Source organism: Prinia subflava, chromosome 12 (genome assembly GCF_021018805.1).
Source record: "Prinia subflava isolate CZ2003 ecotype Zambia chromosome 12, Cam_Psub_1.2, whole genome shotgun sequence".
NCBI lineage: Eukaryota > Metazoa > Chordata > Aves > Passeriformes > Cisticolidae > Prinia > Prinia subflava.
In genome coordinates this window covers 19236190-19253929 of record NC_086258.1, presented here as the reverse complement: position 1 = coordinate 19253929, position 17740 = coordinate 19236190, and the positions used below count along the sequence as shown (strand labels likewise).

The 17740-nt window shown below is 55.9% G+C and overlaps 1 protein-coding gene across 3 annotated transcripts in view; it reads left to right on the top strand.

The window, feature by feature from the left end:
* Nucleotides 1-4565: 4565 nt before the first annotated feature.
* ITGB4 (integrin subunit beta 4) overlaps nt 4566-17740 on the top strand; it is a 28608-nt gene continuing 15433 nt past the window's right edge. For 2 of the 3 annotated variants that reach the window (XM_063408861.1, XM_063408860.1), the window contains exons 1-19: nt 4568-4992; nt 9088-9179; nt 9462-9544; nt 10006-10107; nt 10517-10721; nt 11205-11301; nt 11722-11893; nt 12481-12744; nt 13120-13209; nt 13380-13502; nt 13619-13786; nt 14046-14122; nt 14312-14523; nt 14752-14855; nt 14992-15090; nt 15825-15951; nt 16095-16214; nt 16683-16789; nt 17096-17129. In XM_063408861.1, coding sequence (XP_063264931.1) covers nt 4988-4992; nt 9088-9179; nt 9462-9544; nt 10006-10107; nt 10517-10721; nt 11205-11301; nt 11722-11893; nt 12481-12744; nt 13120-13209; nt 13380-13502; nt 13619-13786; nt 14046-14122; nt 14312-14523; nt 14752-14855; nt 14992-15090; nt 15825-15951; nt 16095-16214; nt 16683-16789; nt 17096-17129 — 2281 coding nt within the window. In that variant the 5' untranslated portion in view covers nt 4568-4987. Of the gene's footprint in view, nt 4993-9087; nt 9180-9461; nt 9545-10005; nt 10108-10516; nt 10722-11204; nt 11302-11721; nt 11894-12480; nt 12745-13119; nt 13210-13379; nt 13503-13618; nt 13787-14045; nt 14123-14311; nt 14524-14751; nt 14856-14991; nt 15091-15824; nt 15952-16094; nt 16215-16682; nt 16790-17095; nt 17130-17740 lie in introns of all 3 variants that reach the window. The other variant, XM_063408859.1, reaches the window with a different exon arrangement.

Below are 17740 nucleotides of genomic sequence, written 5' to 3'. Positions count from 1 at the left end.
AAAAGGATCCTTCCTGGCCTGGGAATCATGGCCTGGAGTCCTCAGGCAGGAGTTTGGACTGGTTTGCTTTGGAGCTCTGGCTGTGTGAGCCCTGCTGAGTGTCAGTGCCCGTGTGCTGAACAGCCCTCAAGGGCTGCAGCTGTGCCCCAGCGTGTCCTGAGGCAAACTCAGCTGGCACAGAGAAAAAGTTCCTTATGCTGCTGCAACAGTGACTGCTCAGGCTGCACTTGTGGCTCTAAAAGCTGTAGATATTTGTTCTTACCTCTCCTTCCAGAGCAGTGCTAACCATCCCCAGGAGAGTAAAACCAGTCCCACTTTCATCATTCCTGAGTCCAGGAATTGCATTCTCTGCTCCTCGAACACCACAGGGCTCCTCTCTGCCTAGCTCCTTCCTAAGCAGGGATGTCTTGTAGCTTGAGGAGCTTTGTCTCAGCTGAAACTCCACGTTCAAGGCTGTGTCTGCCTCAGCAGAGGCAGGAGAGCTGCAGTAATGAAGTCATCCTTGGCAGAGTCGTTTCTGCTCTCCCTCTCCCTTCTGAAGTCTTTTCTTCCACCTCCATGCCCCGAGGTGTTGATTTTCTCTCCTATTTGCTTGTTGTGCTTTAGGGATCTGCCCTCCTTTGATGCTGGTGTGGGAAGGGATTTTGTGTGTTCAGGACTGGCTTTTATTTTCTGTCTCACTGGGAGCAGGTGGGGAGGGCAGCCCTTGCCAGCCCCACCTCAAACCATGGAATGGGAGCACCTGAAGCTATGCTTTAGTTGGATTGCTGCTGCACTGTCTGGTTTAGGGGAGTTATGCACTGGGATGAACAAAAAATGAAAGAGTCTTTCTTGCCAAGGCTTTGCTGATGACAGGGAGGGAGGGAGGTGATGCACAAGCCCCTTTCCAGCTCTTCTCCATTGCAGGGGAGGAGTGAGCTCCTGTGAAGCCCCTCAAACATTTGGGCTTTGCAATGTGCCCAGAGGGTCATCCAAGGGTATGAGCTGCCCAATCCTGGGGAATGGTGTGAGCTGGGAAAGCCCAGAGTTGGTACCTGCAGGGAATCACAGGATGGGTGAGGCTGGGAGGGACTGCAGTGGCCCAGCCTCCCTGCTCCAGCAGGGTTTTCCTGGAGCACTTGGCACGGGGTTGTGTCCAGACAGTTCTGGAATATCTCCAGAGAGGGAGTGAGAAATGCAGATCTTCTCAGCAGGGCTCCCTAGGAGTGTCTGATGTTAAATGTTCAGATAAATAAATTGCTGTGGAGGCTCAAGACCCCCTGAAAGGGCTATAAAGTTCCACCAAAGTCTCCTCTTCCATTTGGGAGTCATGTTTTCCTCAGCACATTCCTGCATGGCCTTTACAGAATGGTTTTCCACCTCTGAGCCTTCCCTGTGCTGCTGTTCCTCTGTTTATATTCCATTTCCTTCCTTTTGTTCTAAGCGAGAACCATGGACACCAATGACTTCCAATAGCTGCTCTTTGTTTATTTGAAGCCTGTCTTTGGCTGGGGCCAGGCTCGTGCTCCGGGTTGCCAGTAAAGAGCAGAGCTCCGGGGTTTCACAGGGAAAGCTTTTGCCTTTTTGCACAGAAGACCCTGGAGTGTGCTCAGCCTCTGGCAGCTGGGTGAGGTGCTGGGGTATCCCTGCTGTCCCCAGAGGGGTGACAGGATTGCCCCAGGCTGAAGCTGTATCCTGGATCCTTTACTGATCTTTTTCTCTGTGTTCCACTCCCCTCTTGCTGCTGGTCTGTCCCAGAGGCAAATGTTCATCAGGGAAGTTCATCAGAGAGATTTTCCTTTAGGAACGTGTTCATGACAAGGAACACCCACTGGAAAACAAGGGGCATGTGTAGTTAATGCTGCCTTGGGAGCTGAGGGAGAGAATATGGCAGGATTGAATCTGGTACTTTTAATTGAACGGGGAATTACATTAAGCATCATTTAGTGTAATAAATTATGTGCACGTTAATATCGATTAATAATACATTATTACACATTCCTTTTATGCAAGCCACATAGCAGGATATTGTCACTACAGTGTACAGTGCAGTGTTGGGATTAGGTATTTATTTTTCTTCTAGTAATATGTGTTGTTACAGAGTTTAAAAAGGGGGTGAATGTGCTCCAGCAGCAGGATTTTGGCTGTAACTGCTTAATAAAGACCTAGAAAAAGCCCCAAAGCTGTCTCCAGGCATGCTGTGGTGGCAGGACAGAAAGAAAAAAGGCTCTGTTGCAAGCTGGCGTGGCATTAAAAAAAAGAAGAAAATAATTAACCCTGAAATCACTTGTAATTATCGGTAATTGGCACTCTGACTGGTAGTCTCAGCACAGAGAGCAATAATTTTGTGTGAGCTATAAAATTACTTGTTTTCCCTCCTAGGGCAAAAATTCCTAGGCCACATTGCCACAGTAGAAAATCACTCATTTATAAATGTGAGCTTCGCCACAAATGTGGCTATGAGGTGTGGTGGAGCCATCTGCACTGAAATCTGCTGACCCTGCCTCTGAAGTCCCTGCCCTCTGATCTTAGAAACAGCAAATTTGTGTGGCAAAAGCCTGATCCAGCAGGCAGTGAGAGCAAGGTATGGAACCAAGGCAAGAACTTGAGTTCACCAGGTGTTCTTCCTTGGTGGAAATAGTTTGGAGAAGTCACCTGAAAGACAATTCATAAAACAACCTTTTTTTTTTTTTTTTTTTTTTTTTTTTTAAGAGAAGAGGAAGTTAAAATCTTTTATATTCTCATAAGTATTTACAGAAAAATTGTAATTCCTCTCTGCTTTTTTGACCTAAAAACTTGGTGGTGAAGTTGCCTTTATATTGGAAAAGTGCTTTCATCAGCCCTGCAAATGTAAAAGCAGCCCAGTTACAGCTCTGGGAAAACTTCTGTTCTGTGGGCTTGGGTGTCAGGAAGCCCTGGGGCTGTCAGGGTCTGCAGGTGAGAGCAGAGGTCCTTTACAGGAGGCAACATAAACCTTCTCCATCTCAGGTGGAGACAGGAGAACATCCAGAAACATCAGGACTGGATATTGTGGTAGAAGGTGCTCATGAGCTTTTCTGGTTGGCTTCAAGATTCCTGTGAGGGATCCATCACTGAAATAACTGGGTTTTTACTACTCTGCTGCTTGCTGGCAGCCTAAATTGGCTTTCTCCACTGCAGTGGCAGCATTGCTTACCTCAAAGAGGAAAATTGCAGCAGAGGGAGGTGGTGTGGGGCTGGCTGGAGCTGGGTGCTGCTGGTGGACAGGGCCAGCTGAGGTGACCAGACCCATCTGGGAGCACCAGCACGAGCTCCCCTCCTGTCTTGGGACCTGCAGCCCAGTTTTAATTCATCTGCAGTGTTCAACACCTGCTGCAGCTGTGGCTCCTGAGGCAGAGCAGGGCCCTCTGCCTTCAGCCCCTCCATGGGAATGTTCTGCTCTTCAGCAGCAGCTCAAGCATCAGCACCTGCACTCACAGCCTGGCCCTGCTCTGCCTAGAGTGTGTCTCGTGTCCCAGCTCTCATGTTGCAGTTGTTGTCTTGATGTGTTTTTAAAAAAACCCACCAAACCTCCTTCCTTTTCAGAACTTTTGTTTAAATCTAGGAAATCACATCTCCAAAAGGGCTGGGGTTGCCAAGTCATGTGTTGGGAAACGCAGAAATGCCAGATTTAAACTGCCTGGGCCATCTTCCACTGCACCCCTGCCTGGTTCCCATTTGCTGCAGTTTTTAATGGCACAAGCACATCCTCCGTTATCCCGGGGCTAAGGTGGTTTGCATATATTAACTTGAACTTCCTAATTTCTTGTAGTGAAAGGAGTCTTGCTCCTCACCTTTCGACCAGTTCTGGTGAGCAGCAGCCTCCGTAATGCCACATTGACAGCAAGGAGGCCAAAATTGCCCTGGTGGTAATTTTAATCTCCCAGTCAGGCAGGAAATGTGCCATTTTTTACTCTGCCTGTGCCTATTGTTTGTGTTGAAGCTCAGGGGATGCAGTTTTCCTCATGAGGATCTGTCAGGGAGCTGAAATGCAGCCTTTGCCATTGCATCTCCTCCAGGATGTGTGTGCTCCACTTTGTGGAAAGTGTGAGTGGTTCTGAGCTGTGACAAACCTCAGGCTCTAAAGCAGAAGGGTGTTGTGGACAGAAAAACATCTTCACCTGACTCCAAACGCTCCTCTGGGGAAGGGGTTTTGGATTCAGCTCAGCAGAGGGGCTGGGATCAGCTGTGGGGTTGGTGGGGTGTGGGTTGTGGATAGGTCTCACTCGTGGTGCTGCACGGGGCTGCGCTGACTCCTGAGACAGATTTAGTGCAGCTGAGGAGTGCCCATGCCCCGGACACAGCGGGAGCAGATCCATCCTCTCTGCACAACGAGGCTGGGCTGGAATCCGCGGCTGCGGGGCAGGAATTTCCCTGATGCTCCAGCAAGGATTTCCCCGGGCTCTGAGGGTGACACCTCCCTCGGCTCTGCCCTGAACAGGCGGGAGAAGCCGAGCAGCCCCTCAGGCTCCCTGCCCACGGCAGAACCTTGGGACTGTTCCTGTGGGATGGTCTTGGGCGGAGGGAGGATCCCGGGGAGGATCCGTGCCCGCCCGGCCAGGTGTGCGAGCCAGCACTGAGCGCCAGCCCCGCGACACCTCCCTCCTCCCTCCGGCCGGGATAAAACTCCTCACCTGCCTTCCAGGCTGGTTTATCGCACCTTTCCTCCCTGCCAGCCCCTCGGGGAGCCGGAGCACAGTGGATTTTGGCTGGAGGGAGCTGCAGGAGTTATGAGGGATCGCGGGCTGCCTGCGCTCCCCGCCGGAGCGCGACTTGACGTTTAACCGGGAAGAGAAAAGGGACAAAAACAGAGAGGAGGGAGAAAGAGAGGGGAAAAAAGGAAAGAAAAGCCCAAAGCTGGAACTCAAGTTGCAGCAGCGAAGCAGCGCGTTCCCCCTCTGCCTCGGGAAGAATTTCTTGGCTGGGTGTGTGGGTCCCTGTTATTCGGGCTGCGGCAGAGGATTTGGACTCTGAGTCAGACCGGGCGCTAATGAGGTTTGTGCAATTAATTCATCTGTGCTCGGCACTGTCCGGCTCGCTCGAACTTTGCTGCGTTGATGAAGCGGGCGGTGAATTAAGGCGCGGGCAGGTGGGCAGCACACGGAGCCCGTTCCCTCTGTTTTTCCCTGTTTTTTGGCACCGTCCGGTGCCTCGGGGCTGGTGGGAAAGGCAATGCCCGTGCCCGGGCAGGGCTTTGGGGCTGCACGGCTCCGGCTCCGTGTTCGCAGGTATTTGGGGCTGCCGCGGGTGGGACTGCAGGGCAGAGCCCTTTGGGGACAGCTGCTGGAGGTGGCAGGGGTGGCCCTGTCCCTCAGCCCTGTGCCCCGGGGAAAGTTGCCGTGCCTCGGAGCTGGCACCCGGGGAAAGCTTTCACGGGTGGAAGTGTGCGAGGTCCGCCGGGCTGGGGGTGCCCCCCGGGGCTGTTTCCCAGAGCTGCTGGTGCCCCTGAGAGGGGGGAGCAAGGGAAGGGGGTCCCGGAGGAAAAGGTCAGGGAAGAGGAGGGGTTCGGGGTGGGCTTTGTGAACTGCAGGTGTTGGGAATTTGCAAATTGGTGGATCTGGCACGGACAGGGAACAGAACAGGACACGGGGATTGGTGTGAGGGGGCTGACAAGGATCGGTGGGGAAAAGGGGGATGAGGAGCACCCACGGAGGGGAAGGAGGGGGAAAGTGTCTTGTGGGGCTGAAGTGAAAGTGGCAGGAAGAGCACATGGAGGGAACGGGAGGGCTCCGGGGCTGTGCTGGCATTTGGGCAGTCCCCAGACAGGGTCCTGTCATTCCTGCCTCTGCTCCCTGGGGTCCCCCCCTGCCCGAGCCCGGGGGCAGCAGGAGGAGAGGGAACACAGCCAGCAGCCCTTCCCTGCACGGGGGTGTTTGGCCCCAAAGCAGCTCCATGTGCGTGCCCGGGCTGGGTCCTGCTGTGTTTTGTCCCTGGGTGGAGGGTCCTGGGGGCCTAGAGCTCAACCTGGATGCTGAAAACCAAGGGAGACACTCACATGGAGTCTCCCATCTGCAGGAGCACACCTGGGGAAGGAGGGGCAGTAGATGGGGAAAGCAAACAAAACCAGACCAGTACGATTTTGTGTGTAAATGATGATTTGAGTGGGTCGAGCTTTTAGTAGTTTGGGGGAGTCTGGCTTGATAATTCCCAAGTTTTGGAGCATGGTCCCAACAGCTCTGTGTCACCACGTGGGCAGGGGAGAGAACACGGGCTGTGTCCCTGGTCCCCTGGGCTGTGGCTGCACTGCCCGTCCTCAGCACGCACAGACACGTGGCTGGTCCGCAATGCCAGGGACCAGGGTCAGTCCCCTGCACAGCTCCCACACAGCCCCCCATGGCTGCAGCCATGAAAAGAGCAATTCCCACCCGAGAGAGGAAAGGCTGTGCTTGAGCACTCCAGGCTTGAGCATCTCCCTCCCTTTCCTGCTCCCGTGTCCCAACCTGCCGGGTGTCCCCAATGTGGCAGCTGGGACCAGGCTCCTGCTGTTGCTTTGTGGCTCATCACAACCTGCTCCTTGCTCCCTCTCCTCCATCTGACCATGGAAGCCATTGTGACCCTGCCCTTTGCCCCATTGCACCAGTGGTTTGTTTGGAGCATTGCCTGGATTTTTGGAGATGAGGAAGCCAGCCCCAGCTCCTCCAGACTTAGGGGTTCTTGGCATGTTCCTGGAGCAGGTTTGTTGGCTGTGCTGAGGGGCAGGGCAAAGGCTGGGGGAGCAAGAGCAGACCAGGAGGAAATGCTGGAGCAGGTCTGGGAAGTTTATGTGCAACCCTGCTCTGCCTTTCTCCTTGTTTTTGCACAACTGAACAGATTTGTTGTTGTTGTTGTCATGAAAACCCAACTAAATCCTGCAGCTTTCCTGAAGTGGATGTGGCATTTTCCCTTCCAGAGGGCACTTCTGGAAGTCAGGGGTGGCCAATCCCGTATTTTTGCACAAATATTGCAGGCTGTATTCCTGCAGTGGCCGTGCTCCGTGCCACCAGCACCCGGACTGCTGGCACCTGCCCAGCAAAATCCTTGAAGGTTGGTGGCTCACAGGGCAACAGAACGTTAATATGGAGCAGGATTTTATGGCCTTTTATCTCAGCACTTGAAAAGACACGGCAATTTACGTGCCCGAGGCCCAGGGTGTGTCCATCCGTTCCTTGGTGACTTTTCCTAGCTGGTGATTAAAGGAAGAGGAATTAGGTCCTTGTGAGCAGAGCAGTCTGGTCCCATGCTCAATCCTTTCCTTGTGGCCCGTGTCATGGTGGGAGATGGGATTTGCTAAGGGAAGGATTTCTTCCCTACCCATTTATCCCACCTCTAATTGGCACTTCCCCACATCTCCACAGAACTGTCCTGGGCTGGGGCAGAGCACGGGAAAAGGGATTTTCCTGGCTGCAGACTCTACCTGTGTCAGCTGCAAGGGACACAACCTTTGCCAGCGAGTGCTGGTGTGAGGACTGTCCCTGGAGGAGGTGACAGGCGTGTCCAGGGTGAGCAGTGTTGGCCCCAGAGCCAGCACTGCAGCTGGACTTGGGGGGACAGGGGGACCCGAAGCCAAACCCGCCAAGGGCCTGACTGGGGGCAGTCAGTGTGGCAGGGAGGGGAGCAGAGGAGTTCCCTTGGTACCTTTTACCCATCAGAAAAGCAGCTCATTGGCAAAACAGCATGTCTGCTGCAGGTCCTGAGGAACAGCAAAGCTGTGGAGATGCTGCCCCGAGGCTCCCGTGTTTGTCACCTTAGAGCCACTGGGTGTTAATGATGCGTTAAATCCCTCTGGGCACAGCTGACAGGATGAGTGAGACACCAGTGTCCTGTCACTTGCTGCCTGTCTGCCCAGGGACTCTCACATGGAGCCAAGTGCAGTCACCAAGGGAGGTGAGCTGTGGTGTCCTCGCTGGCTTGGTGAGCCCTGTGTCACAATAATTGCTGTATTCAATGTATTCCACTGAGGCCAGGTGTGATCTGGTGCTGCTCAGACCACACTGGGTTTGTCCAGGGGTTTCCCTGCAGCCCAGGCCAGGCTGTGAGTAGCTGAATCTCCAGGTGACTGCTCTGTGTGCTGGATGTCCCTCAGGGAACCTGGGCATTGTCACGTCACACAACAACTATTCCTGTTTCCTTTCCCTGTTTTAAGTGGTTTTTACATTATTTTCATTTTAGAGTCAGGACTGACACAACAAGAAGATACAAGACACTTCATTCACGTTTTGTATTCCACAATTCCATCTTCCAGGAAGGAGTTGCTTTAATGATACCTTTATACTGTTGCTTTTTCCTGGACTGCTCTCACTCGCCCTGCTGGGGGCAAGGATGAACCTCTGGCACAGCAGCTGCAGAAGCTGAGATCCAGCTTTGTGCGTTTTGTTTACCACATCCAAATGCTGAGTTCTGGATGGCATCGAGTTTTCTCAGTCACGTGTGGTGCAGGGAGAATGGTTCACTCTGTTTAGGATCTGACCTCTGTGTCCATCAAGGGTTCCCACTGCCCTGGACAGGACAAAGGGCAGCTGCCAGGCTGTCAAAACCCTGGATTCATTCAACAGCTCCAAAACTCCAAGCCTGGCATTTCCCAAGGCCTCACCCTCTCTTTATTGTTGCCTTTCCCATCCTGGAAATTCTTAGCGTGATAGGAAATAGCTGAAGGGAGGGGTCAGTGTTGTTTTTGGGGAGAGATGTGGACAGTCACTTTGTTTTCCTCCATTTCTCTTTTTCCCTAAGCTGCCAGGAACAGCAATGTCTTGGCCTGGTCAGTGCTCACATGTGTGGATGGTGCTGGGCTCTGTCTGGGAGCCTCCTGTGCTCCAGCTGCCTGCACCAACCCCTGATGTCCAGCTGGGCACCTCAGCTCCAGGCACAGGGGTGGCATTGATGGGAATTTTGAGCCTTTTGCAGATTCCTGAGCTGAGGACAAACCATCCTTGGCTTTGCTTTTGTGCCCTGCCTTGCAGAGCTCAGCAGTCACTTCCAGCTGTGGATTCCCTGGGATGTGAGGGCTGTCCCACCCTGCCAGGGCTGGAAAGGGGCTCTGTGGGAGCTGCCCTGGTCATACCCAGGTCACTTCCATCTCTTGGCTCTGCAATTTTAGCAATTCCTTGGTTTCAGGAGGAAGAGGATGAATGTGCTGCCACGGGCCTGTGCCAGGCTGCTCCTGGTGTCCCTGCTCTGCACCACCGCCCTCTGCCAATGGAGCAAAAGTGAGTGGGGCTGTGGCAGCTCTGTCTGCCCCCTCCCCTTGGGGACTCTGTGCACCTGTCCTGGGCTCCAGAAGCACCAGTGGAGAACACCTGATGTGCTTTTCCTGCTGTTTTCCATCCCCCCAGCTTTTGGGGACCCTCCCTTGCTACCCCGCTGCTGTTTTGCAGCCAGTTTCCACTAAGCAGGCAGACCCCCATCTCTCCATGGGATCAGCTGTTCTCACACCCTCCCACAGCTCCCTCTGTTTTCCCCATCCCTGATGCCCTGATCCTTCCTGGCAGACAATCGCTGTGTGCTGTCCCGGGCCAAGAGCTGCACTGAGTGCATCCGGGTGGACAAGGACTGCTCCTTCTGCACAGACAAGGTGGGAACTCTGAGGGCACCCTGGGGCTCCACTCCCACCCCGCTGATGGAGGGATCCACCACCCTCCGTGGGAAAGGGGCAGTTTCTGGATCCAGCTCCTCTTCTGGATAGGAAAGGCTGCAATGTGCATTTCCTTTTGGTGTGGGAACTGGGGAGGGAGGGGAGTCCATGGCAGAAGTGCAGCAATGCAGGGGTTCATCAGACAATGTCAGTGCTCCAGAAACAGTGTGTGCAAGGGATGGAGGGAGAGTTTTATCCCACACAACCCAGTAACTCACGGCTGGTCACATTCCACCTGGTGGTTCTGTGCAGGACTCATCCCCACCTCTCCGCCCCGCTCCTGCTCCCAAAGGCCCCAAACGCTCTAAGAACAGGACCCTGCTCCCTGCCCTGTGTATTTCCCCTTTCCCAGTGGAGCTGGTGCTTTCTGTGGCTCTCACACTGCCCTTGCTCCCCGGCAGAGCTTTGAGGAGCCGCGCTGTGACCTGCGGGAGAACCTGCTGCGCTCGGGCTGCAGCGAGGCTGCCATCGTCTACACCCAGGGAGAGATGAAGGCCCTGAAGGTGTGTGCTGGGGACACAGCCCCTGCCAGCCTCCCCCGAGGGGGCTTTCATGGCCTTTGTGCTTCTCTAGGCTCCCCAGCAGGAAAAACACAAAGCCAGGTGGCTTTTTGTGTAGGTCTGCTCTAAAGCAGTGCCTTTGCTCGCTGGTGGGCCTGTGGCCAGTGGCCCTGATCCAGGCTGGGGTGACTTTGCAGGCAGAGATGTGGGCAGAATGTCCCTATCCCTGTGGAGGAGGTGCCTGGCTGGACACGAGGGGATGTGGGGGAGCCTGTTGGACAATACACGAGGGAGGGGAGCGTACTCAGCCCTGCCTTTGTACTTCCCACACATCTCCCTGCTCCTTGCCTCCTCCTCGTTGCACCCACGCTGGAGATGGAGTCCATCCCCTTCATCTCACTCTCCTTCACAGAATTTCAGTATCAACACGTCCCTGCAGAGGACCCAGGTGTCCCCCCAGGCCATGTACATGCGGCTGCGTGCTGGGGAGGAGATGAGCTTCGACATGGATGTCTTCCAGCCCAAGGAGAGCCCTGTGGACCTCTACATCCTCATGGACTTCTCCTACTCCATGTCTGATGATCTGGACAACCTCAAAAGCATGGGGCAAAACCTAGGTGGGGGCAGAGCTGGGAGAAGAGGGGAGCCTGCTCCTGTGCTGATGAAGGCAGGCAGCTCACTCCTGCCTGTGGCTGCGAGTCCCCTGCCAGCAGCAGAGCGGGGGATGCAGCTGGCAATGGGCTGAGAGATGTCAGTGTTAATTACAGCCTCACGTTCTCACTGCCCTGTGTGGGGATGTCTCTCTGGTCCTGCAGGGATCCTCACGTGCTCTCCCCTTCCAGCCCAGCTGGTCTGTGCAGGGCCTTTGGCACCTTGAACCTGCTGGGTGCCACTGCAGGAGCTCCAGTTTTGGGGCTGCCAAAGAGGGTGTAGGTTTCTGCCCTATAAAACCCAAAGATCTTAAAATATGACGATTTGGCAATCTTATATAAGAACTGACCAGCAGAGAGGATGCCCACAAAAGGACTTCTTTCCCTGGAGCAGGGAGCTCTCAGGCATCTCTTTATTTATATTTCCCCCTTCCTTTCCTCTCCTCCCAGCGGAATTCCTGCAAGCCCTGACTTCTAATTACACCATTGGATTCGGCAAGTTTGTGGACAAAGTCTCATCCCCTCAGACAGACATGAGACCTGAAAAGTGAGTGAGCCCCATGGGTCCCTGAGGTGGGAGCAGAGGGAGTGGAAAGTGCCTTCTGTTTCCCCATGACCTTCAATGTCGGCAGTGCAAGAGCCTCCATCCATCTCTCTGCCTTCACTGCCTACACTCACCACTGTCTTTTCTGGTCTCCCCATCTCTTAGGGCTTGCTGTGGCACCATGGCAATGCCACAGTGCCATCCTCTGCTTTCAGACTTTCCCTGCTCTGCCACAACAGATCCAGATCCACATCCTGTCTTCTCCCCCATCTCTGCCCTCATCCCTTCTTCCTCTCAGTGCTGCTCTCTGAGCTGCTCAGCTCCATGACTTCCCTTGAGGGGCTCTCCCCACATTCCCTCTCCTTGCACCCCGCATCCCTTGGCTCCTGCCCCACACAAGGCCCCTGGTTCCATCCCTCCCAGGCTGCGGGAGCCGTGGCACAACGCCGACTCGCCCTTCTCCTTCAAGAACGTCATCCGCCTGACCAGCAACATCCACCACTTCAGCCAGGAGCTCCGCAAGGAGCGCATCTCCGGGAACCTGGACGCGCCCGAGGGCGGCTTCGATGCCATCCTGCAGACAGCTGTCTGCAAGGTGAGCGTGCCAGGGCTGGGATTAAATGAGTGCATCTTCCTGATGCCCACTGATGAGCAGGAGAGCTGCACACTGTGCACCAGGAGCCTCAGTTCAGCTACAGCTGGTTCTTGTCCTCCCAGTGCCAAGCTGGTTTGCATTCCCAACTTTCCCTAAGCCTTATAATATGTGTCCTGGTGTTTGATGCCTGGCACAGGAGCTGTTTGCTGGGCACCCTGCGTGTGCTCTTTGCTCTGAGCAAAGGGGTGATGAAACTCTGCTCCCAGAGCCCACTGGGGCTTGGCCGCTTAGCTGAGGGATGAGCACAGCCCCAGACACGTCCAGGGAAGCGTGGGCTTGCCCCCTATGCACACCTGTGTCTGGCACCAAGCTGCTGGGTGGGAGACACCGGTGCTTTGGGGGTGTGGATGGGTGCTGGGATTCTCAGGGACACATGGCTGGTTGTGTTTGCTGCCAGGCGCAGGTGGTGCCTTGTCCCTTGGGTGTTCCAGCTCCTGTCAGGGCTGGCTTGCCAAGGGCTGCGAGTGCTGTGCAGGGGTTTGGGAGGCACAGAGATAAAGGTTCCTTCTCCCCCTCCACGGCTGCAGGATCAGATCGGCTGGAGAAAGGACAGCACTCACCTGCTCGTGTTCTCCACCGAGTCTGCCTTTCACTATGAGGCTGATGGCACCAACGTCCTGGCAGGGATCCTGGCCCGGAACGATGAGCAGTGCCACCTGGACAGCCATGGCACCTACGTGTACGACACCCAGCAGGACTATCCCTCCGTGCCCACCCTCGTGCGCCTCCTGGGCCAGCACAACATCATCCCCATCTTTGCTGTCACCAACCACTCCTACAGCTACTACGAGGTGAGAGACCACGGTGGGATTACCTTCCTCCAGAACCCTGCCTCAGCTCAGCTGGGAGAGGAAAGTGTTCTCCCATCGCCTGTCCTCAAGTGCTAAACCAACACCTTGGTATTTGGGAGGGTGCCACACTGTGCCGGGGGCTGCTCTAGGTTGTGGGAGGTCTCAGGGTGTATTACTGGGACCAATCCAGGCTCCTAGAGGTCTCCCTGTGTTGGTTTCTCCTTGTAAAGCAGTGGAGGCACAGAGCTGGAGAGTAATTTAGGTTGGCAGGGACATTTGGAGGTCTCTGGTCCAAGTCCTGCTCAATGTAGCCCACTCCCGTGATAGAGGAGGGTTCTCAAGGCCTTGGCTCAGGGAGCTCCTGTCTCTCTGCAGAAGCTGCACAAGTATTTCCCCATCTCCGAGATCGGGGTGCTCCAGGAGGACTCTTCCAACATTGTGGAATTGCTCCGCACAGCCTTTGAGGTAATGGTGCTCTCTGGAGTTTCACTCTGGCTTCCAGGGAGGGCAGAGGGTGGGCACCTCCTGGGCAGGAGGGCAGGCAGAAGGCAGGATGTGGCCCCTCTGGAGCAGGCCATGGAGGGGTCAGAGGGTACTGCTGAAAATCAACGTTGTGTTCATCCTCTGCCTCCCAGCGAATCCGCTCCAAGATGGACATTCGGGCTGACTTCACCCCCAAGGCCCTCAAGACAGACTTCACCTCCTCAGTATTTGAAAAGACAGAATCCGGCTCCTTCCACATCACCCGTGGAAAAGTGGTAAGTCCTCGTATGGCCCAGAGGGAAGGCATCTGTGAGGGGATGGGCTCTCTGTGTCCAGCCAGGCTGCGGTCCAGCAGGGCTGCCCCATCCCTGCAGTGTGTCCCTTCCCTCAGAGCAAGTTCCACATGCACGTGAAGGCTCTGGAGTACGTTGGTGGGCAGCACGTCTGCAGCCTGCCCGAGAAGGACCGGCGCGGAGTCATCCACGTGAAGCCCACGTCCCTGACCGACAGCCTCACCGTGTCAGCCGCTGTCGTCTGCGACGTGTGTCCCTGTGAACAGGTGGGCTGATGCACACAGGCGTCCTTCTCCTGGCCAGCCTGGGGTGGGAATGTTTTGGCTGATGCATGTGGGTCCTGCTCAACCCCTCAGCCTGGCCAAGATCTCCATCAATCTCCATCACTGCCTATTCCAAGCTGCATGTGATGTCCTGTGGCAGAACTTGGTCTTCAGGGCAGAACTTTGCTCTTGGCTCTGCCCTTGTGATTCCTTGGGGGCAGCTGGGCCCATTCAGCAACGCCTCTTCTCTCTTCACTTCCAGCAACAAGAGCTGGACTCACCCAAGTGTAGTTTCCACGGGAACTTTGTGTGCGGACAGTGCATCTGCCACCCGGGCTGGTAAGGACCGTGCCCAGACCCGCACCTCTGCCAGGGACCCGCAGTGACACCCCTTCCTGCCCTGGGCACCCCACCCAGGACCCTGCTGTGTCCAGGGACCCGCAGTGACACCCCTTCCTGCCCTGGGCACCCCACCCAGGACCCTGCTGTGCCGCACCCTGCCCCTCTCAGCACCATCTCTGTCCCCAGGCGAGGGGACACCTGCGACTGCTCCCCGGCGTCCTCCCCGGACAACGATGCGTGCGTGCGGCCCGGGGACGCGGAGCCGTGCTCGGGGCGTGGCGAGTGCCTGTGCGGGCGGTGCCAGTGCTACTCCGAGGAGCAGAGCCCGCGCTTCGACGGCGCCTTCTGCGAGTTCGACGTCCTGCAGTGCCCGCGCACCTCCGGCTTCCTCTGCAACGGTGAGAGCAGTCCCAGAGCCCCCGGATCGGGGAGGTGGCACTGGCAGGGCGTCCCGGGCTGGTGGCACTGCCACGGGGGCTGAGTGACCAGCGATGGCTGCAGGGACTCTGTGCTTGCCGACGTGCAGGGAGGATGCTGTGGGGTGTCTTTGTAGCCTCTGTGCACCCCCAAAGAAGGTGGGGAATGGCACAGCACTGGAGCCCAGGTAATCCCTGCTCTCACCCCAGATCGTGGCCGCTGCTCCAGGGGCGCCTGCGTGTGCGAGAGCGGCTGGGAGGGCCCGGGCTGTGAATGCCCCACCAGCAATGACACCTGCATCGACAGCCGGGGGGTAGGTGCTGCCCCCTCCCCAGGGAGCTGCTCCGGGCTGGGCTGTGGCCAGCTGCCCCAGTGCCGGGCTCTCGGGGCCACTGAGGTGCCCTGTGACTCCCAGTGCCACTCTCAGGCTGTCACCTCTTCTCTCCCAGGGCATCTGCAATAACCACGGGAGGTGTGAGTGTGGCAGATGCATCTGTGACATGGCTTCGCTGTACACCAGCTCCACCTGTGAAATCAGCTACTCCCTGGTGAGCCCCTCGGGGTTTGGCACTTTATTCCCATGCAGAGCCTCCAGGGAAGAAAGGCAAAGCAGAGATGAAGGCACATCTCAGTCAGGAATGAAATCCTGAGCAAGGGTTTGTCCTGTGGCCAGGAAGGGGCTGGCATGGGAGCTGCTCTGTAGCCACAGGCTGTTGTTCACCAGCAGTAACTACCGAGAGTCTCTCTGTGTTTATCTGCACCCTGGTAATGGTTTGAGGCTCCGCTTGTGGCTTGTTCTAATTTGCCTCAAAATGGGAAAAATCCTCATTTCATAGAGTCACAGACTGGTTTGGATTTGAAGTGACCTTAAAACTTATTCCAACTCCCCTGCCACGGGCAGGGACACCTTCCACTTAGATCAGGTTGCTCAGGGCACCACCCAACCTGGCTTGAACATATTTGATTTCCCCATTGACAAACACAGGCTAATCCCACAGTGGGGATGGAGAAAGCTGGTTTGATCATGTTATGGAAAGGCCACTGAAACCCTTGGAGCAGATCTAATTGCTGCCCCAATGCTGGCTGTTGCTATAAGAGAATTTGGAGCCAACTGGGCTAAAAAATCCTTCATTAGCTGCTTGTTCTCAGTGACTTCTCTTTTTGACGTGGACCTTCCCCTGGCTCTGGGGTGAGGAACTACCTCTCCAGCTCTGCCTTCCAGGGGCTGTGTCCCCCCTCGCTGCTGGGGGTGTCCCTGACCATCCCACCCTGCTCTGCCCAGGGCTTCCAGGCCGTGTGCGAGAGCATCCGGGACTGTGTCCGCTGCCAGACCTGGGGGACAGGCAGCCTGAAAGGGAACTGCAGCTCGTGCCACCTCCAGATCCAGATGGTGGAGGAGCTGAAGAAAGGTAACCTGAGAAGCAGAGCTGGGTGCAGATGCATGTGGTGCCTGCTGTGTGCCCTGCTCTGTGTGTGTGTGCACGTAGGGCTGCCCCCCAAGTCTCTCCTGGCCCTGGTGACTTCACAACCGTGTCCTCCCCTGTCCCCACAGAGGAGGCTGGCGAGTACTGCTCCTTCCAGGATGAGGATGATGACTGCACCTACCACTACACCCTGGAGGGAGACCCCAGTGTCCTCCCCAACACCACTGTCCGTGTACAGAAGAATAAAGGTGAGCAGTGGATATCCAGCCTGAGGTCTGGATCAGAGTGACCAACCCCACGGTGCCCCCAGTCCCTGCCTTGTCCCTTTGGTGTGCCCCTGGGCAGGGTCAGCTGCAGGCAGCACCTCCCTGCCCACCTGGCTGTGTGACACGGGTGGGTGGCACTGTCTGTCACACGAACTGCACGGGGTGGAGTGTGGCACCCTCAGAGAGACCTTTAGAGGTCAGAGCCTTTCCTTTGCTGCCACGGGCAGGGATTGCTGCAAGGTGCTGCACAGCCCTTTGGTGTGGCTGGGTGTGAGCAGAGGTGTGAGAGCCCTCCCTGAACAGCGTTTCTCATTGTCAGGCATTGCCAAGATTAACTGAGCTGCTCCATCACTCAGAGCTGTGGTCCAGCCTTTCCCCTCTGTCCCTGCCCCCTCCCTGCACACCCCACACGGGGCTGGTGCCTGGCAGTGACGTGTCTGTCCCTTGCAGAGTGCCCGCCTGGCAGCTTCCTCTGGCTCATCCCACTGCTCATCTTCCTCATCCTGCTCCTGGGGCTGCTGCTCTTGCTCTGCTGGAAGTTCTGTGCCTGCTGCAAGGTGAGTGTCTCAGCTGGCTTCTCCAGCCCAGGGAGAGAACCAGCTATAGCCAAAAACAAGACAAATTTCCCCAATCCACCCAACCTCCAGCATGGCCAGATTGGCAGGGGATGTCCCTGTGGTATCCAACCCTCTGCTGTTGTGGGCATGAGCTGCTGGTGAAATTTTAGCCACATTTCCCCCATCTGGCTAAAATCAGCTTGAGAGCCCCATCCCTGCTGATGTGGATCCTCCCTTGGATGGAGGCTTGGAGGGGTTTTGTCCTTGGCCACAAAGTGATTGTGTCTCTGGCCATTTGTTTTCTAGGCTTGCCTGGCCCTGCTTCCCTGCTGCACACGAGGTACCAGCCCTTGGTCCTGGGGAAGGGCTGTGGGGGTGCACGGCCTTCCTGGGTCTGGGGGAGTGCTGGGATGAGCATCCCTCCCCTCTGAGCTGAGAGGTGGCTCAGGGAGAAAGCTCCTAGCAGAGAGCCTGAGCTGAGGAATCCTGGAGCTGCTGGTTCACTTTTCCTTCCCTGCCCCACCCCAGGATGCCCTGCTGACTCTCCCTGCCCTTGTAACGTGAGACGTGCTCTCCCCACGCATCAACACCCCCTGCTCCCTCTATCCCACTCCCCTCCTGACATCCCAACACCCTTAGCACGGTGGGAAAACCCCTAAACACCCCCCAGAACAGACTCCCTGGCGTTGTCCTGGTGTGCCCATGTCGCTGTTTGCCACGCTCAAATGACCACACGCACAGACTGGAAAGTTGTGAGAGAAAGCAGGGCAGAGCAAAATCTGCCCTTTGTTTATTACATCCTCTTATATACTTTAAGAAAGGTGGACCGTGGATTGGAGAGTGGAATCCCCACCTCTCAACCACATTGGTCAAAAGGACTGTCAGACAACCTCTCTTCTCTTTGGAGAAGAATGTGAAAATAGTAATATTTCCAAAACACGATCTCCTGTT